Here is a 25,130-nt window from a genome sequence, read left to right as displayed (position 1 = left end):
ATCAGCACTTGTTAAATCTCTGCGACTTCCTTAAATTAATATTCCACCTTTCCAGTCTACAGTAGACAACAGCGGGCGCATCTTCTTCCTTTTCGCGCATTTTGCTTTCTTCCTACCAGCTGTGCAATGCTATCTGACGTTCGCACGCTGTATTATATTTTTCGCCGTGTTTGTCACGTTACACCAAACGTTTCCTGCTCCCGTTTTGTTGCCGAAGGCCGCGTCTTGCATCCCGGATAGTTTATACGCGAGCGATAAGTGAGAGCCAAGCAAAGGCTAGCTAGCAGAGAGCATAAAACCTAACCATTCCAACTAGACCGCTTTCCCTCACGTTATCATGCACGCACACAACGAGAATACCCATCGCATCTGTAGTAAACCATTGGTTCGAGTTGAGCGCAGGTCACAGAAGCTGTATTTCTCGGGGAAGGCAGTAGCGATTCTCTGGCCGACTGAAAGGTTCCCGACGTGCACTCAACAATGCGCCTAATTTTAGGACGCCAAACAATCGCGCAGAGGCCCATCTGCCGTGAAGCTGCGCCGAAGGAGACGGATGGACCCTGTCCGTACGGAAAGCGGCTCAGAGGCAGCCACCTGCCTGCGTCTGACGTCAGAGTGCTGTGCCAGGAAGCTGACGAGGTACCATTGCTCTAGCCGGAAAGAATGTGATACTTTTCCGCTCGAAAGCGTCAAGCACATGAAATTGCACCAGTTTTAATTGTTCTGCTTGACTACAGGGCTTTACCCTTGAAGTTGGTAAGACGTCTCTATATTTTCCCACAATTACAGTGATGCACTGCAAATACACAGATATGCAGAAGTGCCGCAGCCTATACTGCAAACGTACAGTCAGAAGGAAATGAAAACTACGCCTAGAAACTATTTGATTTTTTTCATTTATTGCTTTATTGAAGACGGGGGATTTATTTTTGCTGTTTTTATCATGTGTTTGTGTTTGTGTTTTTCTATTTATACCTCCGCCTGCCTGTTGTATTGCTACTTTTCTCATTTACATTCATGTTTTTTTTTTCTTCTTTCTGCCTTCTCAGCGCTTCGATATAGATGTTGTTGGCTGCGCGCTTGCTGTCTTGCCACATATGCCCAAAATACTGACTTCGTGTTAGCCATTCTTTTCGAAAATATTGGTTTTACTATAGGAAGTCGTGCTTAAGCGTAGTGGTGTAGCTAATCGTTTCGCTGCATGTTTATATTGTAACCAGGTCAGTTGGTTGGTTCAATCTTTTTTTCCGTGTCGGGTCTCCTATGTTCTTGATTTCTTAATACGTCGTATTTTAGTTTGCGTACTATTGTTTCATCATTTGCTTCTTTTTTTTTTAATTACCACCCTGGGGTAGATTTGAATTGCTTATTACATTGGTAGTGTGATAGCCTCCCCTAAAGAGAATTTTATTCCATCCTTCCAAACAAAAACAAAACAGTAGGATAGCATATATATTTCCGAGCTCCAAAGTAAATTAAGAGCAGCATAGAGTTCGAAGTGCAATACAAGAAAGCACGCCCAAGCTGTCAACAAGAATTATGCTTCTTTAGAGCAGATTTTGAACAGAATGCTACAAAGTCTGAATGATGTAAACGATATAAATCTCCGAATGAACAGCAACTTGCTTGTGTTCTTGATTCAAAAAATCACGAAGTTAAGGTTTTGTTTTTATATATAAGTACCTTCCCTGTAAAGATCACTTCTCACACCCAAGCCCGAATGGGAACAATTTTATCAAGGTCAAAATGTTTCGGGCTTTGCCTAAATCAATGACGTCCATTAAAATTGCGATCACTCTGGGACCTTTCAGTGAGGCAATTTTGAAAAGACAAACACAAATTGGTAAAATAAACTAATATTTGAATCGGGAGGATGGCACTATCACTCTTCTAATATCTATTTTAGAATGATGTCGAGAATTCCACCAGCCTTGCGATGCCATATGGTGCTCAGAAAAACTGTCTGTAGAGGACTGAGGTGTTATAACTGTTTACTCTGTACTTCACCTTGCACGCCATTAATTTTCGAAGTTTACCACTTGCATGTCCCCCTCCCCCCCCCCCCCCCCCCCTCCTCCCCGCGTCATTTTTTGGGAGTCCATTTACACCTGTGCTCTTAAGAGGGTCAATTTTCATTTTGGCAGGAAAAAAAATGACCGTTTCCCCCGTCAGAGAATTGACCTTGCTGGATTGTAGCACACAGGTAGTGGCGGTTCGATGCGCGCCTCTTTTTGTACTCACCTAGAGGTACCCATAGGCTTTTCCCTTGGGTGAAGGAAAGGATGATGGCGGAGAATGGGGGTAAATTCTCAAGCAATTTCACTTCCTCAAGCTCTTGTTTCGGTAATACAAACCATCCCGCACTGTTGCACCATTCATCTGAATGTTTCACTTCATATCACTATTTCCGACCATACTACCAAAAACTGCATGCCCCTTTGCTACCGTAAAGATGCCTGACAACATCACAATTTTGTACAAGCTGCGAATTAAACGTGTTAATTAACTGGCACCGTTAACAACATCTCCAATGATGCGGCTTTCCTTTCCGACAAGGTGAAATGCCTTGAAAAATGTTGTTCCGAGAAGTCTGCCTGGCTGCCATTTTTTGAAATAGGCTAACTAATCAACATATGGGTTTAAAAGAGCCATACCTGTTTTTTTTTTTTTTCGTAGTTGTCATTTCTTTGTTGCTATGGCTTAGTTTCTTTCCATCTCCTCTGCGCACTGAGAAAGTAATACAACCCACAGTAGCGAGACCTGTGCAGCATGTGCAATTCTTTTTAAGGTCAGCCAGCCATATCTCATCATGATGACGTATGACTGGCAGATCATCGTATTGTTCGCTAATGCACTTGGTAGCCCGCTTTTCTATCCTCTTGTCAAGGCGTGCACAAAAGAAAAAAATAAGTGTGAGTTGACACTGCCATGTTTTAGGAAGGAAATTGTTAGTTTTTTTTTTTTTTTTTTTTTTTTTACTTTGCTTTCAATGGGGTAAAAATGACATGAAATAATTACGTAGTCTGCCGACATTTCAGTTTTTCTCCTGTATTTATTCTCGGTTACTCTGAAGCATCACTGTCCAATGTGCATTTTGCCCACAGGTCTAGGGCGTCAATAATGCTCCTGAGGTTGCAAATAAGTAAGTTGTTTTTTAACTCTTCTCGCTGTCAACTTTTAGAGTTTTACCCTCTTTACGCACTTAAGCCCACAGACAACATAGAGTGAGAAGTGCCCATCTTCTTGTGAACCTCATAATAGTTGTCATTCAAAGAAAAAAAGAACTAGGACACAAATAACATGTTCGTTTGTAAATTTCCTTCAAAGCGTAACGACAGTTCCAGCGATAACCACCACAATGTTCTTCAGGCGTCGCTGGTTGCTGCACACGCCATTTTATTACGACTGCGACTAATGACGACCACACACAGAGCTGCTCTCACAACTATGTCTGGCGCATAAACAAACTGAACCGCGTATGTACACGGCTGAAACCTGTTTGTCATAGTGGCCGTCACGTTGTTTAAATTGCAGACAGACACTTTTGGACCTGGTTTTCACGATTGTGCACAAATGGCTACAGGACAACAGCGACACTAATATGACCGGGTGGTTAGGGAACGTAATTCGAGCGCGCGAAACCAAGAACCCGTTCGCTTTTGTGCCCGATAGCGATGCCGTTTATCGGGCGTTACACAGACGCGGCGCGGCGTCTGCCCATCGCCCGGAGCAGCAGATCGGCAGCGGTCGCGCCAGTCCCGAAACGGCGCGTGTCCCTTCGCACGCTCACTGGGGCAGATGAGCTTGGGGTCGCCAATCTGGACGACGATCAGGACGCCTGCGCGAGGCATGAGCCGCTGAACGGCCCTTCGGGGCGTGCCTTAATTGGTGCGCTGTTTTCTGCCGCGGCTTTCGGCAGGAGCGGCGGTGGCTGGCTGTTGTCGCGTCGCGTCACTACAACGAACGAGCCACTGTCGCGGTTGGGTGAACACAACAAAGAAAGAGACGGCATTAGATGCAGCTCGAGGAAACCAGCACAGAGTGTCTGTAGCCTAGTATCTGCCCATATCTGCAGCTCGAGCGCAGGTTTGGTTACGCCGGGCTTCTGGCGGCAAACGTCGGCTGCGAATTTCGTTCCTCTGCCATTTGAAAACCTACAATACAGTAAAGCCTATAGGAATGCAACAGGCGGATATGATATGAAACCGCTCCCGTAATTTTGCGGCTCACAAGAGAAGCCCTCGACATTGTGGTATCGTCCTAAAATAATGGGCGGAAAAGGGCGAATCATTTTTACAGGCATTTTGATAAAACCTGCTCGCGTCATTTGACCACGGGTAAACTCCCCCCTCCGGGAAAGCTTACACCAATACGAGTTCCCAACTTGACAGTGGGCCATTGCAAAGTGAGCTGTGAGTAAAATATGGTAGGAAATCAGAGTGTGCTGTTGACGATCATCTTCATTACATTGGGCACTAATTTTGCCACAGAATAAGTGTATCTCCTTTCACCGTATCAAGTTACGCCCTATAACTTACAAAGTCTCTTTTGCTAACATGATATAACTTAAGATGGCTATAAGTTCTGAAAAACATGCATGACTTTCATTCCGCCAGCCTGATCGACAATAAACTGAGATGGGCAACTTAGTGAGCATCACTGACAAGCTTAGTCCGAAGAAACAATTCCAGAGGTGTTTTGCAGATTGAGAGTTTATTAACGACGTCTACTAATCCGATTCCCTTTTCAGGCTTCCAGCATTTCAGGAACTTTAGACTTTACAAGACACATTTATCTATTTTTGCGCTTATTAGCCAACTTTTGCTGTGAATTTCTATCTTCTGTCTTTTTGAAAACCTATAACAGCTTTTCCATCATTTTTTAATATAATGGTTGGCATCTCTAGCCTTAACTTTTTTGCTGCGATAATTAAAGGGAATCAAATGTGACGAAAGAGGAGTGGTTGTCACTTCCTTGATCGAGATTTCCTGCCCACATTATTCTATGCGCGAACGCTTTTCCCGCCTATCATCCTGGGTAAATTTTGTAATATGGGCAGATTTTCAAATTAAACGCTTCCTACGCCGTCCACTGAAAAAGAAAGTAAATCGCTTCTGAAGCTAAGCTGTAAATACTTACGCCTTATTGCAATAATGACATTTTCAGGTAATCTTTGCATCATTAGCCACATAGGCATTGCGTAACGATAAGAAAAGGGTGAGGCACTTGTAAATATGCGGAAAAATATCCGCAGGGGCAGCACAGCAACGGCAGATACTCCGCGTCGAAAGTGACTCCCATTAGCAAGGGTTCCTTAGTGCGAGAGGCATAACCTCCTCACCACTATGACCGCGTGTTCACAGGGGGCATTTAGAGAACGAGATTGAGAAGCGTTGGTAGAATAGTTTTTGTGGAATAGCTCAGTAATCTCCAATGGGCTGATATCGCCCAGCTAAGTAACTCAAGAGTCTAAACTAGTCCAGAGCATTATCAAGGACCTCTACGGAAAAAGGATAAGGTAGGATTAAAAATAATATACACTTTAAATTAATGTTCAGCGGTGCCGGAGGGAGCAACAGTCAAAGGTAGACAGCGAAGCGTGAAAGTGGTCATAAGTATACATCTACGCGGGGTATACAGCTACCGTAGATCCGGACACTGAGGGGGAAGTAGTTAGAAGATTGTATTGGAGTGTATATGAAAGGAACTCTCAAGTGACGGGTAGTAGTTTATGATATTTCTGAAGATAGGAGTACGCGACAGCTGTACCTTCCCATAACCAACTTTGAGACAGTGACTTGAAGGCTAACAAAAAAGGCTCGAATTTAAATTGAAAGATGCGCAGTGACCAATAACAAGAGAAAATTATAAGGTTATGATGAAGGAAGAGAGAAGAGCTAACGGTAAGAAAACAAACACTATTTAATGATATCCTAGCAGAAGTAGGAGAGAAGTGAACATGAGAAAGCGCATGTAGCGCGAAGGGAAGAGAACCGGTGGTCCTTTAGAGGAACGGCATAGATTCCCAGAGAAGGCAAATGCAATAGATATTAGCGGAGAGCCAAGTGGGAGGACGGGATAGGAAGTTCTCCCAGTACAAAGTAGCCACAACTAGCGGAGGACGAGGTTCATTTGAGGGGCATGGGAGAGACCTTTGACCAGTGGTGTGTGAAGGAGAGCTGCTGTTCGTTATGGTGAATATCCCCAAGTAAACTTCATTTTTTCGAGCAGCTAACTAGTGCTGCCCGGCTACCTTTTGTGTCCAAGTCCTTCTTTTTGTTCAGCTGCAACTTTTTTTTTTCTTTTTTTTTTTTTTGCTTATAATGTCCTCACTTTCTCCCCTTCTACTGCAAGCCACCGTGGTCGTCATCATTTTCGCAGTGTCCACAAACATGGTACAGAGCTCCGGTGGTCTGCTCAGTGCGTTAAGCAACACGGATGACGAGGAGGACCTGAAGAACGAGGGCGTAAGCCAGTTTGTTCTGTAAGGAAGAAACGGACTTGCATGCTTCATTTCGGCCACAATCCCGTTAGGCATTGCCATGATCTGAAAGAAATTTCAGTTCAACGAGGCTTGAGAGAGCTTCTGTCAAATCTACAGCATGCACCAGCAGTGGCATACTGGCCTGTGGGGAATCTTCCCCATAAATGAAAAAAAAATGAAAAAAAAAAAAAGGAAAACTACAACATCGAAGGCGCTAAATGCGCAGCACTCAATAGGTCATCCAGACAGGAAACTTCACCGCAATGCATGACGTTTTCTTTTTTATTGTTAGATTGCTGTTTGGATGCCACTCGGTCCTAAAATCTATGCACGTGTTCCAAATGCATGTGTTCCCCTCGCTGGCTCTTGATTTCACAAAGCGTGAAAATTGCTATGCCAGGGAGCACTTGAAAAATAAACAACTGGAAATGCGTGTGAGGAGGGCACCTTGCAAACAAGACCAAACGTTTACGAAAACGGATAGGCTGCACTGAATTTCAGTCTATCTAGTTTCAGTTGGACACGTTTAGTTAAAGCGCTGAAGAGGTTGCCTTCGCAGACTCTTTACTGACTAGTTCCTCAGCCTATGTCATCTTGTACTACAGTTTCAAGGACGCATGAGAAACACCGCTAAAAGGTATGACAACCTCAGTTTTTAGCACGCTAGCACTATAGACCCCCGCTCACTGAACCCTTCGGTCTCAGTCTGGATCCGCGCTGCATCCTTAGTGCATGCTCGTGTTTGTGACAATTGGGACAGTTCGAAGTTGGAAGGAGACGTTATTGGGCGCTGATTGGTCGGCGGTTCGTGTGACGTCACGCGATCGCGTGATATGAGCTGGTTGGCAGGAGCTTCGAACGTGGGTAGCTCATTTGACTTGGAAATCGAACCTTCCGCGATTATTTCGATCCCTACTCAGACACGTCACTCATAAGGACGAGCAAGCACGTTCTTACGGGTTCGTTATAGTGGGGTTTTATATTTATGCCTAGTGGTCTTATATACATTATTTGTTATTTACACGTCATTATGAATAAGATAATCCTGGCGCAAATTAAGAGATTAGTCATTAGGCCAGTAGCAGTGTGCATTAACGCTTTCACGTCCTACATTTAAAAGCGGAGCTCATAAGTGCCACAGAAGACAAAACGGCCTTGACTACATTACTGTAACCAAGTTTGATATTCAATAAAACATTTCTAACAATTCATAACAAGATAGAGCAAGGAAAATCAAGATGAACAATGCAAGAACGTAACGACAAGTGTAGTATAGGCGCAAGTGTAAGCTGAAAAGAATACTGCATACTTTTATACAGGTAGTATACGAATTTATGCTGCACGCAGCCTGAAAAGACCCTTCTTTTTCGTTGACCAGAAATGGAGCCTGAAGTTCCCACTCAACGCAATCTCACTGATCCGAGATCAACGTTGCTACAGGCGAGTTGGCTGCTTCCGCAAGGATGACAAATACAGGCTAACGCATCCACTCGTACTGCCTAAGCGGCCAAGGTACGTGAGGACCAAGTTCTACATCTACTCTCGGGAAAACAAGAATGGGCGGAGATTGCACAAGTTAACTATGCGGCGAGATGCGGCACCATTCTTCCGGACACCCAAGGACCTCGTCATCCTGGTACACGGCTACACGCAGAATGTCAACAGCACCTGGCTGCACGAACTCAAGGAAGCTCTGCTTAACGTCGTAAGTGGAAAGATCACGCGACACATTGCTTCTACGTGGCTTCTTCTTTTCGTGCGCCTCCATGCCTCCATGAAAGTCTCGAGGTTCCGCCGCGAGCCTTGTCTGCATCTTGCTTCCTGCTTCCACAATATTGCTTACTTACTTGATAATGATCAAATCATAAATATAAGACGTTGCGGACGAGCTGGCCTTTCATTTTATGAAACACCCTGCGGCTCAAAGGAGACGACACAAGTACGACACAAACAAAGCGTTAACTTCAAGACAGATTTATTGTAGTAAGGTGAATGTGCAGATCCAGTAAAAAAAAAAAAAAAAATATCGAACAGAACAAATAAAAATTAAGGCCCAAACTGGGCTATGTAACTCTGCCGTCTGGTGAGCGTATGTGCAACTTATATCCAGAAAAATCACTTCCTTCTGCCATAGCGCCGGGCTTGTATGTCGGTACTGCGGCTGTGAAGATTCATTCCTCCCCCATCACCTCCCCGTTTAATAGAAGAAAAAAAAAGAAAGAAGCAGAAACGAAGGGTTATCAACATATGGCATTACAAATGTACTTAAGAACACCTGCGCGCCAGAAGCACAAAGGTTAAGGTCATGCTGGATAGGCGCCGCTGGTTCGAGTGGCAGTGTTTCGGCGCATGTTCCTTAAGCTGACTGCAGGCATGGTGCAGATACTCACTTCAGGCTTTGAGACCTCTTGCTTGCACTTGGTGGCTTGTCGGTGCGACGAAATCATTCAACTTCGCGCCAGATATAGGTCGAACAAATGTGCAGGCGGACACTAACGATTCCCTACTTCAGCCTGAATACACGAGGTATGCAGGCATCCCATTTCAAAATTTCTCAGGATGCAGGGAAAATATTACGGCAGTTGTAATTTTCTTCTCACGCAAGAAAATAAGAATTATTTATGTTAATAACTGATCAGTTTCCACGGGTCAACGTTCTTACTCGCGCGAGCGAAAGCAAAGAAACGGTTCATCTGAGACGTTTTTGATTCCCACATGCACCGCGAAGTGCATAGGCAATCGTGAATAGGCGCTGTACGCGCTGCACACGAGCGCAGCAGGCGAGATGATTTATGTGAAGGTGCGATGACCCAGTGGCGCACAGCATGTAGCAGGCCCCGCAACGAAACCGGCTTCCCGAGTCAGTGCGCCTATATCTGCATTTCAATATTTTCCTTCTGAATCCCCTTCTTGTGTGCACACCCACCTGCATTAAGAAATCTTTTTTTTTTTTTGCCTCATCGTTGTCGTCAGCAAAAGTGTCACGCTTTTGCGGCGGCTCTGATTGGTCGAGATCACAGAGCGCCACGACAGTATGCGCGAATGCGTGCCTTATATGGCCGTATGTCAATCAATGATCAGTTACTAATTAGGATTTTACTGATTAATTACTAAGTACTGAATAATATCTAAATAATTAATTAATTATTATTGAATAGTTAAATAATGATTACTAATTAGTTACAGATGTTTAAATGAATAATTACTAATTAATACCGGGCACCCGGTAAAATCAACCACACAAAAGTAAACGTAGAGCAACTGTGAAGATACAAGGAGCGCGATCTCGCCGCTGCTGAGCAGAATTCACTGAATAAATGCACTCGCAGAATGTGATGAAAGAGTAGTCGCTCGCTTTACTCGTAGCAGCATTCATCGCTACATGCGCAACAGTCGCGCAGCAGAATGCACCACTCAGTTATTCGCCTTTCATCACTTTAGTCGCCAAAGTGTCCTCGAATTTTTTATTACTATTATTCAGTCGAGAGTCCCTAGGTGTACGGTCGCATGTGAGTCGAGAAAAAATGCTCACAGTATCGACGCTGCTCTGGTACATCTCGAGAAAAGAGCAGCTTACTACTGAGGAAAGCATTCTACGCGTCATGCTAAAATTGATTCTAAAGTAAATATGCTGGAAAGTGCAGAAAAGAAAAGAAAGCTGATAATTATTAACCCAATAACCAGTGGTTATCTACTATAGTCTGCTTGCGTGCCCCGCTGCCATCATGAATCAGTGGAGCAAGGTGTTATCTGGAGAAAAGCGCGCAAGATTCTTTGCCTTCGTCTTTAATATACCGTGAGCGCTTCGTTTAGCGATTTCGTGCGTCAGCAACTATTGGGGAAAAAAAGTTATGTTGCTCCTTAAAAAAAAAAAAAATTAGATATGGTTTAGCTGGTTAACCCTAGTTGAATTGCGAAAGCAACGGTGGAAGCTTCTTTTGTCTGCTACACTATTTCCCTATCATGCCCTATGAGAGTAAGGTGCTACATTATAGGGGACACGTAAGCTGATCCTTTAAGGGTATGACGCGAGAGCGTAAGCTACCAGCCCACGTATAAAGTCACGCTTCAACCAAGCCGTATGAACTTGCTTGCGTAGGGATAACGAGAACGCAAACGGTTCTGGCAGGCTGATTCTGATACCACCCTCCTATATGAAAGGAGCGACCCGAGTTAGCAGCTCCTGCCCATGGCATAGGGGTAACGTGAAGTCAAATGTCATGGTAGGCTGACTTTTTTTTATGAGGAGACCGTAGCTACGCCTCTTCACGGCGTAGCTGCGGCCACCCGAGGTATCGCTTTGGCGGTCGTAGCATTGCTTTCGCAATAAAACAGGGGTTAATAAAATGTCTGTCGCCCACAGTTGAATAGCTCTATGCTCCCAGGCCCTGCAACACGACAGATTTCGGCTCTCGTCCCGCAGAAAGACTGCAACATGATCATCGTGGACTGGGGTCGAGGCTGCCGGTCGCCCAAGTACCTGACGGCCGTGGGCAACACGGCCCTGGTCGGCCGCCAGATATCGCTGCTTGTGCAGAAGCTGTCCAAGCACTTCGGCGAAAATGTCACCGACGAACGGGTGCATCTTGTCGGCTTCAGCCTGGGCGCCCAGGTATGCGGCTTCTGCGGTCGCCACTACCTGAGGAAGACGGGAAAAATGCTGGCCAGGATCTCGGGTGAGACGGCTACTCTTTGCGCGCATGATCCTGTTTGCGAAGTGCGGCAGGAGCGCATAGCTTGACCTCCGCAAAAAAAGAAAAAAAAAAAAAAAAACTGCTAGCGCCTCACTGAAAGATCGTGGAACTGCTGATTGCTATACTATATATACGTAGTGTTTTCTTTAGAAGGCTCAAAGTTTCTTAAAGAAGGCAAACGCCTTTAGATCTATTTAGAGGGCTACGGCCGACACCAGGCAGGAAACGGAATGCTTCAATTAGTTCGATGAATAACCAAATACGTTAATGAAGTTTTAAATCTTCTTTGAGGGGGTATGTTGCATTTCCAAAATTCGAACTCGTCCTCCAAATAATAATGCCGGGAATAAATATTCCTTTGAAGAAATTGTAGCACGCGTTACTATACCCGCAGATATCAGGCTGATATGCGGCTTCACGACATGACCCAGGGTCAACGGGTTCGTCCGGCGTATATCGCTCCGCCTTAGAGCTTTGAAGCCGGGTTACGAGCGAAATGACTGCGCGCAATAGGTACCGACGCGGCGGCTGTCAGCGACGCCGTGGTTAAAGCGAAATTAACAACGAACCGCCACACGCCCGTCTGGGGGGACATTTTTTTTATCCTACACCAGCTACACTTATGTAGCTAAAAATCATTGGAGGTATAGGAGATTTTCTAAACTGTTGTAGCTGGTGTAGGCTAAAAAAATGGCCCTTGGGTCTCGGGTGATGCCAGCAGATTGACGAAATCTCTGGGTGGAGCGATGTACGTCACACAGGCGGGTCAACGCTGTGTTACGGGTTGAACCCGCCTATCAGGGTGACACTTGTGTGTCTTGTAACGCGCGCTGCGATTTTCATTAAGGAAAGTTTTCTTTTGCTCGGCTATACTTTCTGGAGGACGAGCTCCAAATTGCAAATGCTGCATGCTCTCTAAAATAACGCGAATTAAAAGTTAATTAACGTATTTTGTTAAATAGACAACGAAGTGAAGCATTCTTCCTCTTACCTGGTGTTCACCGTAGCTCCAAATAAAACCCCAAGGATAAAATAAATCTTAAACCAGTTACCTTTCTTTCAAAATTTCGAAACTTCTAAAAAACAGTCGGTATTTTCACTTTACGGCTAAGACCGCAGGCGCTACTTTCAGTGTTGGTGCGACACTCTGTTATTTTCCGTTATGAAATTAAACTCACGCGGTATATTTTCACTGCCTAAAAATAAGGCACGCAAAATGAGACGTTTAATATGCACGCCATTTATGCATCATCAGCCTCTGTTCAATATGTTCGGGTAGCGGATACTCACAAAGAGGTCAGCGTTACTGGATGGTGAACCTTCAGCGATGATTCACTTAATCCCGACTTCAATAGAGAACAAGTAGATGTTTTGCTCCCTACGTAGAATGAGACCAAATCCGAAAGACGTGCTAATTTACTCTCGGTGGAAAAACTCAGTGACGCAAGATCAATGTACTGCCATTGGCACAGGCTGAGGTGATGTTGTCAAGAGCCACTTCAACCCGACCCCGGCATTTTCCCAGCGCACCGCTCCGTATTGCATACAGAGAGCTCTATGGAGTGGTAAAGCAAGCGCGCCAATGCACTGCGGAACGTGCAGTGATAATAACCAGAGAGGGGCACGAGGTGAGGTAAATAGTTTCTTATCTTCTCAGGATGCGCCAGAAGGTTTCAGTGTGCACAAAACGCAATGCGCGCTGGGATGGGGAGTAAGCATGGTTGGATGCGAGCTACAGGACAGCGCCGCAACAGAGGCGCGACCATCCACTACAGAGAGGCACAAACCTGATAGGTCAGAAGGATGTCAAATTACTTTATTTAACCATTCTTATTGTAGGTGCAAGGTCTGTAGGACCTCTCGTGCCGTAGCTTGCGACAGAACGCAGCCCGAAGGGGCGCTACAAGTCTATCATAAATTCCTGGGACACGCGGTGTGCTTTGCAGCTGTGCAGTGGGGCATTTACGGGGCCGAAAATCTCTGTGAAGTGTATTAAATGTATTGGACTCGCCTCTGAGAACATTGCTAGCTTTGTGAGCGCCTTCAGCGTCACAATACACTGCTAAAACGCCCTGCGACTTGGAAACATTTGACAAGGCAGCGTTAAAGCTCCGGTTATTCAGAAAATCCAGCGTCAACGTTGTCGTCATTGCAGTGAGAGAGAAAAATTAATGGCGTACATCTGGTAGGCGGCAGCTGGCAGGTTGCATGACGGACCGTGATTGCTCAGCGGGTTGTGGTGACGTCACGAAACCACATGACATGGACGAGCTGGCAGCTCCTTTGATATCTCCTTTGATGGCTCCTTTGATATGTGATGGCGAAGCGGGAACCGATCCCTCCGGAACCGTCGGATTCGAAGTATACATAAGGCACTCTACTCCAAGGCCCCGCAAGCACACTCGCATGGCTTGGTTAAAGTGAAGCGGTATATCTTTGTCGCTTGGTCCTTCATACAGTACGAGAGGTTATGACTGTATACTTTGTGCGAAATGATAGAGGGATAAATTAAGAAATTATGAATTAAGAGAGTAGCAAAGTGCATGTAAAAATGTCCGCGAGGGAAGCCGCAAACGGGAGTCATTAACGCTGTCGTGTCATACCCTTAGAAGGTGGAGCTTAAGTGCCCCCAAGTTTTGAGAAGCCCTATACGACTTAGTTTTACGCGATAGCGTATACAGCTCCTCATTTCGTCGGAAAGCCGACACCATATATGGTGGTCAGAAACTTCCTGTTTGGTTGGCCAGGTCAAGGCGTCACAACCACAGGACGCGATAATTTTTTAAACACCTCACACTCAAGTAAAGCTAACGAATTATGACAGGGCCCAACTGGTGTCAAAATTGGGAAGAGGGTCCCTGGGTACTTCAGAAAACAGAAGTAATTCATGAACATACATTTGCCTTAATTGCGGTTCGAGCCCAGGCCCTCGCAGGCGCCCTAATACGCATATACCACTAAGTGTTCAGTAGTACTTGCGTAACTATGCAGCGCCAGAGGTCTTCAGAGCCACTAAGTGTCATTTGTACTAAACGTGCCAGTGGGGCATGTCGTGAACGCGTTGTATTTGAGACGCGGAATGAAAAGGCGGTGTTAAATGGTCTATCGCGTTTACCCTTAAGGGTAAGTTTAAGCGTCCTCCTAATTTTTTTTTTTAACTTGTATTTCTGTGTGGGGTCTTTGCTGCGTCCAACATCAGGCAGTATGAAAGGGAAAGAAGTTACAACTCCATTTCATGGTTACTCAAAACTTCGTGGCAATCACGCCTTTTCTTTTTTCGATCTAGTTTTCCTCTTGGCGCGCAGCATCCAAGTCGTTTTCAACTTGAACAGGGAAGGAAACCGAAACATGCATAATCTTCCGTAAACCTTTTTGTTCTCACTCATGTGCGTATCATGCTTCCCTAGAACGCTCGAAATGCTTTGTAGAGCAAACGAAGCAAAATCTCGAAACAGTTAGGGGATTTCACTAATCATTCTTGCTTTTGACCGAAGGCACTTGACAAACGAGCGGAACAGACATGAACGCTGTACTACTTTCAGAACAACTTTCAAACATTTTTATTTATTTATTTATTTATTTATTTATTTATTTATTTATTTATTTATTTATTTATTTATTTATTTATTTATTTATTTATTTATTTATTTATTTATTTATTTATTTATTTATTTATTTATTTATTTATTTATTTATTTATTTATTTATTTATTTATTTATTTATTTATTTATTTATTTATCTTGCAGCAGGCCACTCGAGCGCTCTGGACAAGGATGCAATCGTCAGTACATTACGCGTCCCTATAGAAAGAAGGCCTTGCCGGTGCAATCTAGCACGTCAAACGGTCCTGAGCAGGCCGTCTCGGCCTCTGCAAACCGTCCTTCCACAGTCTTCTCGAGTTCGACTTTGCACGCTCTTATTGTACTGCAGGGATAATATGCTGAGGGTAAAATATGCTCCACCCGTCAACGAGAATAAGCATGCGTCAAAGTGGTGGTGAAAAATTACCTAAAACAGGCTTTTCGCCTTGTGCAAGCGGTTTCCTCTAAATTAATAATTGTCGAATGATTAAGAACCACTCCAAACCATTTATACAGCACCCAGACGCAGATTGTGATTAATAAATTAGTTGTAGCCGCTGTCCCCTTGCTTTTCTGGTGAGTGCATCATGGAACACGCATATAGGTGGAACGAAACTGTTATAATAGCATACAGCGCAAGTCTTGACTAATAATTCTTTCTTTGCTAAGACATAAATATCGTGTAAATACAAGAAATGTTAGCAATAATTTCTTTATTCTCTCGTCGAGTGTGCTCGGTTCTTGGTATATAAACATGGTATAGTAGCACCGTTTGACCCATCATGTCGTTTTGATGCAGTGCATGCTGTACTTGAAAATTCATGCGACAGCTATATTTACCGCAGTTCGCTGAGTCTGGTCTATCTATATACCCTAGCCTGCAGGAATGAAATGCTTGTACAAAATACGCGGATACGCACACAGTAACACATCTGTGTTAAGCGGGGTCAAAGATGCCTTAGCTCTGCCGCCTTTACTGCCGCCTGGTGGTCGTGGGATAAATTCGGCTTCCAGAAACGTTCCGGGAGATCCTGAGAGCACGGGTTTGTTTTCCTGCTAGGAAAGCTCCGAATCGACATCAGGAGAAACGCGAAAGCGCAAGCGTGCCTGGTTTTCTGATCGCCCCGAAAGTAGCCAACTGTGGTCTAAACTTCCACCATGCAGGAACACTAGAAAGCCTGTCACCGACCTTAAAGTTTAGGGTTGCGACGCTGAAATACTAATGTACGTGTGGTACTAGATATAGAAGAAGAAAAAAAAAATTAGACGTCGTGAAGGGCGCCTTTCCAATGAATCCGACCGCTCGCCATCATTTATAACGGCGCGAAAGTTCCTTCCTGCCCCCATTTCGGCCCTTGAAAAATGCAGCTGCCTGTTCCGGTATATGGCACGACGTTAGGACTCATGACCTTTTTAAAGTAAAATGGATGAGCTGTAAAGTGTGTCATACACACTACCACTCTTGAAATATGTTTGTGCATGTGATGGTTCCGGCGCAGCCTTGGATGCGGCGCGGCCTTTGTTCGAGCAGTCTGAGGTGTACGTGTCACGAAAGGACGCCCGCTACGTGGACGCCATCCACACAAGCTCGGGCTGGACGGTGCTGCAGAAGGCTCTTGGTATGAGCAAGCCATACGGCCACGTGGACTTCTTCCCCAACGGAGGCAGGAGTCAGCCTGGGTGCGGAGGCATACTCGGTGGGTGCATTCGGCCATGACATTCGCATGGTGGGCACTTCCTCGTGGTTTTGTGCCAGCCATGCTAATGAACGCCATTAGCTTAGCGATAAGAATGCAAAATTATTGCATCAATGCGAAGCTTCTTGTTGAGCATAGTTTCCTCATTTTTTTCAACAATTTCTTCCGTTTCGTAACCGTAAATTTCGTCCAGTGAGAAACGAGACTATTTTTTGCGTACTATACCACCAGTGTCGTAGGTGTTATAAAAAAAAAAGTAACTAAATACGTTGCACGTTAAGTTTAAAAAAAAAGCAACACGTTAAACTCCTGAGTTAGCTACAGAAATGGTAACGGGTTACCGTTGCCTTTACCGCAAAAAAGTACCGCACGTTACTATGCTGTTACTCTGCGCCATAAATTTTATTCAGGGCGTCATCCTGCAAGAACGGACAATATAAATTTTATTAAGCTCCTATTTTGCATTAAACTTCCAGCCCAAACAAAAATTTTACCCGAAATCCGTATTTAACGAGAACACTTTGCACAAATGTGCAGGAGCTTAAAGATGTTATAGCGGCCTAACGTTGCTTGTAGAATTACACGCGATGGCCTCTAACTATGTGGCACATGGTGAAGCCATTTCCGGAATGTGACATTAAACGCAAAATGACACTTCATCATCAGTTCTAACTTCACGAAGAAAACATCACTGAAGTCTTAAAAACGTTAGAGTAATTTTTAAAAATGTGCTGAGGCAAAATGCTCGCTGTGCTTCTGTGAACTAAACAGACGCGCAAATTGTGTAGCAATATAGAAATGTTTTAACGACATAGTTACGAAAAAATATATATTTGTGCACATAAACATTATTTCATTGAACATGTACAGTTACCGGGGAGGGGGGGGGGGGGGGGGGGTGAACGAGCGTTTACGCGACGGTGTTCGCGGTTAGCCCCGCTCACTCAGGAATTCAATAACCAGGAACTTAGCCGCAGTTACAGAATGCAGGAAGGAAATTTTATTTTGAAAATAAAGTTGATGAACAGCGCTAGACTATTGCAACGACAACTTTATAACTACAGCTAGCTGTTGAATTTAAACAACAGGCAAATGTGTGAATTTGTTTTCATGCGCGTGTTTAGTGTTTTATGGGTATATTGTCATTTTTTTTTTCTTGAGCGTGTCGTCATGGACAGGTGTTTCCTGGCATGCATGCGTGCCGCCCACAAAAAGGGTCGTCGAAAGCGCCTGTGCATTTTGTTTGTTTGGAATATCCCTTTAAGGGTTCTGTGATTTTTTTTTTCTGAAAAAGGGGGCGGAGTGGGGACAATGGGAATAAAAAGTAACTAATGTCACGCCTCACGTTACCGAAAAATGTTGAAGTATGTACGCTAGGAGAGCAGAAAGTTGGGTGAGTTGGTTGACATGCATAATAAAAAGTTTGCGCGTAGTCCTTGTTTTCCTCACTTGTCCTTGTGTCTAGTTTGTCTAGTTGTGTCTAGCTAGTTTAGCAATAAGCTCCCGATATAAAGCTGACAATAATACTTTTAATTCCCCTTTTTAAATATTTTACAAGCAAAAACTACTAAAGATGTTTTCGATTGCCAATTATACATTTCTCAATTATCAGGAGGGTAACTTTTGTTTTGTTTTTTTTTTTTTCATTTCAGAGGTTTATCCATGCAAGCTGAATTATAAACGATTGCTGAACTTTTGTATTCAGTGTGAATTCTGGTGGAAACCATTCATATATAGATATTTGTTTTATTTTGTGATGCTGTCATTATAAAGGGCTCTCCAAGGTTTATCCATTTCGAACCTAAACAGATCAGGAAAGAGGAGCGTACTACCGGGAATGAAGCTTTCAAGGATGCGTGATTAGCGATCTAGACGTACTGAAGCGATGTTTTCAAACGATCGCCGGATCTTTGCAGCATACATTAAGGAAGCCGGGTCCACCATTCGACTCAATCGCAGGGTTCCCTAATAGTAGTGCTATTGTTTGTCTACTATGCGCACCAATGTAGAGTGCGGATTGAAATGCTTGGAATTGCCGTTTCTGAACGCGATAGTGCCGTCTGGATGGGGTCGCCGCTGTTGGTTGCATTTAGTTCCCAGATACGGCTAGTTTCTTCGCTTGGAAATCAGCTTCCAAGGAGCCGGTAAGCTTTACCTACAGCATCAGAAAGCATGCACTATATGTAGTACATTGGTGTTCGGAGAATAAGCCCATCCATTTTTTGTCTGGTGTGGCGTGGCATGCGGATTTTAATTTCTCGAAACGACACCTAGGCTATGAGCGACACCGTAATGGAGGTCGTGGGATTAATTTAGACCAAAGGGGTTATTCTACCTGCGGTGGTGCGTCTCTCTCTCTCTCTCTCTAAGTGATAGCTTTAATGCTCCCGTTCAACTAAAAACCTGGCGTTTTCTCATCAGCGTTCGACGCCGTGTAGCGAAAACCCTGATCAGTCGAGAGGGTCAGGATGTCACAGCTACATGACCTTACGCGGGAATTTCAAACACCCCACAACGCTCGCCTGAAGTGCAACGTCACGCGCGGAACGAAAGCGGTTAAAACATCATGTGTAATGTAAATTTAACACGGTTCTCCAGTTATTTAACTTTGTAGAGAGATCTATTTTTTAACAAAAAAAAAAAATGAAGAGTTTCCGGTTCCAATTGGGTTTCCAACCCCAAACTCTTCGTTTGCAAGCCAAATACGCCAATGACTAGGCCACCTGAAAAGTCTATCTCGCGTAGTCTTTCTCGCAAGCGTATCTGACAGCTGTATTCTAAGAAGTATATGTGCGTAATGAGAGAGGATCACAGACCGTTATTGCGCCAAATTCTTTTTGTTTTTTGCCTCCATTAAAATGCGGTCACCAATTCCGGGAATCGGTCCCGCGAGCCACAGTCACTGAACCACCCGGGCAGGTTGTGTTGAGTGGACGGCCTCTAGACAATTTAAGCGAAGAAAGAAAATAAACGGTTAGGGTTAAACGTTCAGGGAGCTCACACGATCCCGAAGGATTCAATGAAATAGCAGAGTATACACGGCGGCAAGTCAAATTTGAAGTTTGCAGCGCTGTACTGAAAACCGTAATGTTGAATACGTGCGCACCGCCTTCTTGCATTGCAGACATAGACTGCGATCATGGCAGAGCACCCATCTACTACATCGAGTCGATCAAGTACCGCAACAAGTGCCGTTTCCTGTCGTACAAGTGCAAAGGCGGAAAGGAGGCCTTCCGCAACGGCCACTGCAAGCCGGGCGCCCCTGACGGCGAGATGGGTTACTACAGCCTCCAGGCGCCTGGAAGGGGCCTCCAGTTCCTCAAGACAGCTAAGAAGTCCCCCTTCTGTCAGCCGCTGGACGAAGCACCAACCGAGACGAGACATATAACTGAGCGCCGAAAATAACGCCACCGCTTTGCGGACGGCGTCCCTGGTTCAATTAGAGAAATACAAGCTCTCTTTCCATTGAGACTATGTGACATACACCCTCTCCGAATTCCTCAGGCTTAAAATAGAGTGCGCTAAACCCTTTCCTTTTTCAAGTACAGTCGGGCAGTTTGGTATATTTTCGGAGTCGCTACGTTGTAATGAAACGAATGCATTTAGCTAACGGCGCCTAATTTAATCCTTTGCCTTGTTTGTCCCGCTAATTTGCGACAAACTGGACAAACGTTTGAGAAAATCTTGCTTGAACATGTAATAGGGTGCGTTTGCTTTTCTGTTTCCTTTCACGCGAACGTATGCAAAAGAGAGTATGCGAGGCAGCCCGGAAACGCTAATGCCATTTCACATCTCAGGAATCACACTTCCGTTCGTGGTCACTGCTTCACGCTACAGTGCGCGCATATGCATAACTGGAACGCCCTCCATCTGCTGCGCAGCAGTTTCAGAGCCTGAAAACGGTGCAAGGAACTTCCGCCGACTTTTTTCGCGTGCGCTTTTACCTTAACCAGGAGGTTTATTCTTGTGGGGCGTACACGTGTTTGACTCCGGCAAAACACAAAGACATCGCGGGCCACACTAACGGCTGTTCTCTTGCGCGTGTGCATGTCCTTATCTAAATACGATACTTTCCCCATTCCTAAGCCCTTTTTTTACGCCGCCGGCGCAGTTTGACGTTCTGTTTCGTGGGGATTAGCGGTTCCTACGACAAAAGCTTGCCAGCCGGAAATAACGTTAAGCGAACACTCTCTATCTAGGCACGCAAGTCGGAAGTCTTCGAAGGTTTTTTTTTTTTTTTTCTTTGTTTTTTTTTTTATGTTTGCGTGTTCAGTTTCATAGCGATCATATGTACGGATGAGATATTATGTATGGTTTCATCGGCCGCACCGCATTTGGGGCACTTGGTATCCAAATCTTCAGTGTATTTGGCCTTGGTCGTCCTTGCGCAACGCCGCTCCGTGCTTCTGTCTCGTGTATTATCGTATGTTCCCTACGGTAATATCTGAACATCTACGATAATAGATGTTCTCTACTATCATCCGTGCTTCGCTGCGCCATCTCTCTGTTTCCGCTTCCCGAACCTGGCTACGGATTTGTTTTCTCCACGCGGGCCGGAGTATCTTTGACAGGCCAGCTTGCGGAATTTTGTACTTCTCTGGCAGCCTACAAGTTCGGAGCATACATTTGGTGTTGGAGCACTTGAGCACGATATACTTTTATACTTCTATGGACCCATCTACGGTTTGGCAGAGCGCTCAGCAGCCGCTGCATGGCGACCATGCGAGGTCGCCCTGCACGGCCTCGTTCCTTACATATCCGTGGACCCCCCAGCGCAGGCTTCCCTACTTTCTTGATTTTCTCCTTTGGCTGAGCAACTACAATTAAATAATCAGCTAGCTCCAACTTGAATGAGAAGGAGGCTTCATGACATCTTTCGGTTTAACCCGAATCTCGGCAATTGAATGCGACATGCTTTTACACGGTATTTTTCCTTTCGATTTAAACATACTAAAGTCTAGCAATAGTCGAAAGCAGCGTGATACGCAATATTTTCATGAATTCCGGCTATGTCACACCATTTCCAGACCTTTTTGTACAATATCCACGAGGAGGGAAACATGAATGCCTGCGATTACGAAGTAATTAATTGCCCTTGAGAACAGCTATATGCAGCCGTCAGCAATGAAGACATTTTGCTCAATGTCAGTGCAAGCACAATAGAAGGCAGACAAACTTGCACTTCTTCAATGGTGCGCAGCGCACGGGGTTCAAGGAGGGCGAACCTTGCAGTTTATGTTATCATCATTAAGAAATAAGCGCTAGACTATAGGGACAACGCATAAAGACCTCTTCTTGCCCGTGTGCGTTTCCAAATTTCTTGCCCTGACGTTGCTCAGGTCACGAAGAATTTAATGAATAAACGTGTTCTTAATAATGAAAAATTAGTCAGACCGAACAAGATACTAATGCAGCGGTTTAAATGGAAATGGAATAGAATTTTTGGACGGAATGCTATGCTTCCGGTCACTGCAAATCAGTTTACCGATGAGAGCAGAGAGAGACGCGCACAGATGGCGATCAGCAGTGCAATGCTATAAAGTTGGAGATCGTCACAATGCAGTGACCTCTGCTGGCACGAAAGAGCGCAGGAAATTATCAGAGGGAACATGCGAAGAGCGTTTGCTACCCGAAAAGAGCAAAGAGCCAACGAAGAATAAGCCAGCAAGTTCTTCCATTTGCTTCCTTTTCGTAATCTTTTTACAATCAGCGACTACAGGAAAGCATGACATGCACTCATTGGGAATGCTTCATGCGGTTACCTGTCTATCTTATTCTGCCGAAAGAGGCGCTGAGATCGATTTTAGTTACAGCAGTGGCATATCACAAGTGAAGGTAGACGCCAAAAAACTTGACTCGTTTCACGAAACTGTTGTGGTCTAAAACAAAAAATACGCTAATATTAAATATGTGACAAGCGAGAAAAGAGAGGTGCGTGGTGAATACTTTTGACAAAATATCCTCTTAATCATACAGGCGGTGGCATTAGCCGCGGTCAACCGGCTCAATATATCTGTCAATTTGACCTTTAAAGGACAATAGACACCAAATTTTGGTGGCATTTTTATTCTTGCTAATAATGTTTAAACCATTCCCGTATATCGATCCGCACGCAGTTTTCGCCCACTACCGCTATATAATTTATAATTGAATTTTCTTTTCTCTGCAGTTTCGGTTTCAGCAGCTGAGGGGAGGCTGTGACGTCACAGTCAAGTCTTGACGCGCGGCATGACAGACCCGCGATATAATCGCCGATTCTTCACTTGTATTGATTCCTGTTCTTGAGGCAGGCTGGCTTTGTCATTGTGAGCAGGCTGGCTTTGTCAATTCAAACTGCACAGGAATGATTATCTCGCTGTATTTTCATCCCTCATGTGATCTAGACTTGATATTAACATCACAGCCATCGCTCGGCTGTTCAAACAGAAACCGGAGCAGGTGAGAAAAGAAATTCGATTATAAATTATTCAGCAGTCGTAGGCGAATATGACGTGGCAATCCGCGTACAGCAGGCAACATTGCAAAGGATAAAACACAAACACAAAAAATTAGGTGTCTATACTCATTTAAAGTGAATTCGCCATACATAAGCACCGCCAAAAGCTCCAGAAGAAGCGTTTGGCGAAACGTGAGAGATTGCGTACTACGTGAATTCGACCTGCGGGCCCATTCTGCAGCCACCATTAGTGCACGGAAAGGCAACAATAGGGAAAACGATTGAAAACGCACCTCTCGACGACAACACAGCAAGGGGAAGAAACAAAGCATCATTCGTGCGCGTGGCTGTTTTTGGCGGCACGACGGGAAAGAAGCCCCGGCTTGGTGACGACACCCGGACATTCTGCGAGCACGCTCTCGCGTTGTGCGGTGTGACGACTGGCGCGCGTGTGTTCAGCCGGCCGGCAATATGTAAAGGCCTTCTCCGCATGCCTGCTCCAGAAACGGCGATCACCTGGGCATCTTGCTTTCCAAAAGCTCGCGCCCTCTCTGGCCCAAAAGTGGCTCCGGAGGTCCGGAACGAGAACTGGCACCCCCCTCCTCCCAATTCCCTCGCCCCGCGCGCCTCCGCCGACGAGCACCCTCGCTCGCCGGCCGTTTTATACCGGTCCTCCTCGCGGTTGCTCGCCTCCCCTCGGCGGTGGCGGCGGCGCAACGGCGCAAAGTGGAACGACTCCCCTTGTCGGACAACGGCTTCGGCGGCACACTGGGCGACCAGCGAAGCGCGCACTCTGCTCCACGCCGGCCGTCTGTAGCTGCACGCCGAGCGGTGAAGAGGCTCGCCTGCCCTGTCACCGCCGTGGACCCGGTAGAACGCACTGTGGATTACGACGCTGCCCGGACCCCGTTCCGAAGGTGAGCTGCGGACGCGCGCCTTCGGCGCCCACGGCGTTGTGAGAGTGCCGACGCGTAAACAGCGGTGTGCGTGGAGCGAGGAAAAACAAATAAGCGCGCGCGTGGCGCACAACCCCCGATCCTGCTCCGAGCTACTTCTTGTGAGCACGAAGCCATACCGCGTGTGCCACTTTGTGCGAACAGTCCTTGCGTACAGGCATGCGTGTCGCTTCAGTCCACAGCGGGTACTTTGGACTGTGGATACCACACAATCCAGGGTGCTGGCATAGCACTGAGTGTTGGCATCCGCATGTGCCGCGATACCGACAGCCCGAGGTGCCTTACGTACTTGTTCTCGAAGTGACTTTAGCCTTTATTCTGTGTGTCAGTGAGCATTTTCTTCTTTTTTTTTTTTTAAGTGTTGGTCGACATTTCACGTTATTTCCAGCTTATCATTCAGTGTGACATCACGAAGCGGGATAATTATGTCGGTTTCCACTCATCCATACACACAAACAGAAAGAAACTCAATCCTGCAGCCTACAGTCTCTTCACCGGCCTCGTTTCGAATTCGACCTGTTAAGCAAGTATAAAATATAGTGATGCAACTTGACGGACCGTCAGTGCGTTCGCTGAGTCATGTGGAGCTTACCTCCGCACCGCCTCCTAACAGGGCGAGCTTCCTGTACCACCACCGAGTCCCTTTTGAGATAACTCGGTGCTCTCCCAATGGACGCTGGTCAGGCCACGTGCACGCGGACAGCACGAGCGCGACATTCAAATTGACTGCTACACTGGTTTGCTAAATCGGTGAATTGGGAGTGTAATTCGGTGGGAACTAGTAAACGTCTAAATGCTCACTAGATATTTTGTTTTCCCTACGACTGGATCAAACGACTCATCATAGTGGATAACGAAGGGCGCGCACTGCTGTGTTTTCCCACGTCCGCAGAGCCACACACAACTTGCGAAAGCAGTATTCCTTTTTCCATCGGTCGTACAAAATCAGATGGCCACGCCTGCAGCACTTACGGTCGAATAACGGCACACCGTACTAGAGGCACTCTATTCCGCACAGATTCCTTCCCTCGGAGGCCTTGCTCTGCGGGTTCGACCGGCCATGACCGTGACTGATTCCAATGCGATATATTTGCGTTGCGTGCGGGAGCGGCTCCTTTGGCGAATGGAACCGCGAAAGGCATTAGTGAGGAATCTTGCCCCGGGACACTCACCGAACGACAGTGGCGACTGCAACTGGCTTAACTGGGTTTGGCCGCTATTTAGGGGACGCCGTGGAAACAACCTAGTTCGTCGTCGCCTATTTTACGGTTCATCATGGAA

At 45.6% G+C, this 25,130-nt stretch overlaps 1 protein-coding gene across 1 annotated transcript; it reads left to right on the top strand.

The window, feature by feature from the left end:
• Positions 1–584: 584 nt before the first annotated feature.
• Positions 585–19,931, top strand: LOC146202144 (pancreatic lipase-related protein 2-like). The gene is made up of 7 exons (XM_084584054.1): positions 585–756; positions 3,105–3,142; positions 6,355–6,467; positions 7,863–8,189; positions 10,908–11,160; positions 16,260–16,457; positions 19,582–19,931. The coding sequence occupies exons 2-7, from the start codon at positions 3,121–3,123 to the stop codon at positions 19,860–19,862; spliced, it is 1,194 nt and encodes a 397-aa protein (XP_084440180.1). The 5' UTR covers positions 585–756; positions 3,105–3,120; the 3' UTR covers positions 19,863–19,931.
• Positions 19,932–25,130: the final 5,199 nt, after the last annotated feature.

The sequence above is a fragment of the Amblyomma maculatum genome, chromosome 1, assembly GCF_055883805.1.
Source record: "Amblyomma maculatum isolate TAMU_Amacu chromosome 1, ASM5588380v1, whole genome shotgun sequence".
NCBI classification, from domain to species: Eukaryota; Metazoa; Arthropoda; class Arachnida; order Ixodida; family Ixodidae; genus Amblyomma; species Amblyomma maculatum.
This window is presented reverse-complemented; position numbering and strand designations above follow the sequence as displayed.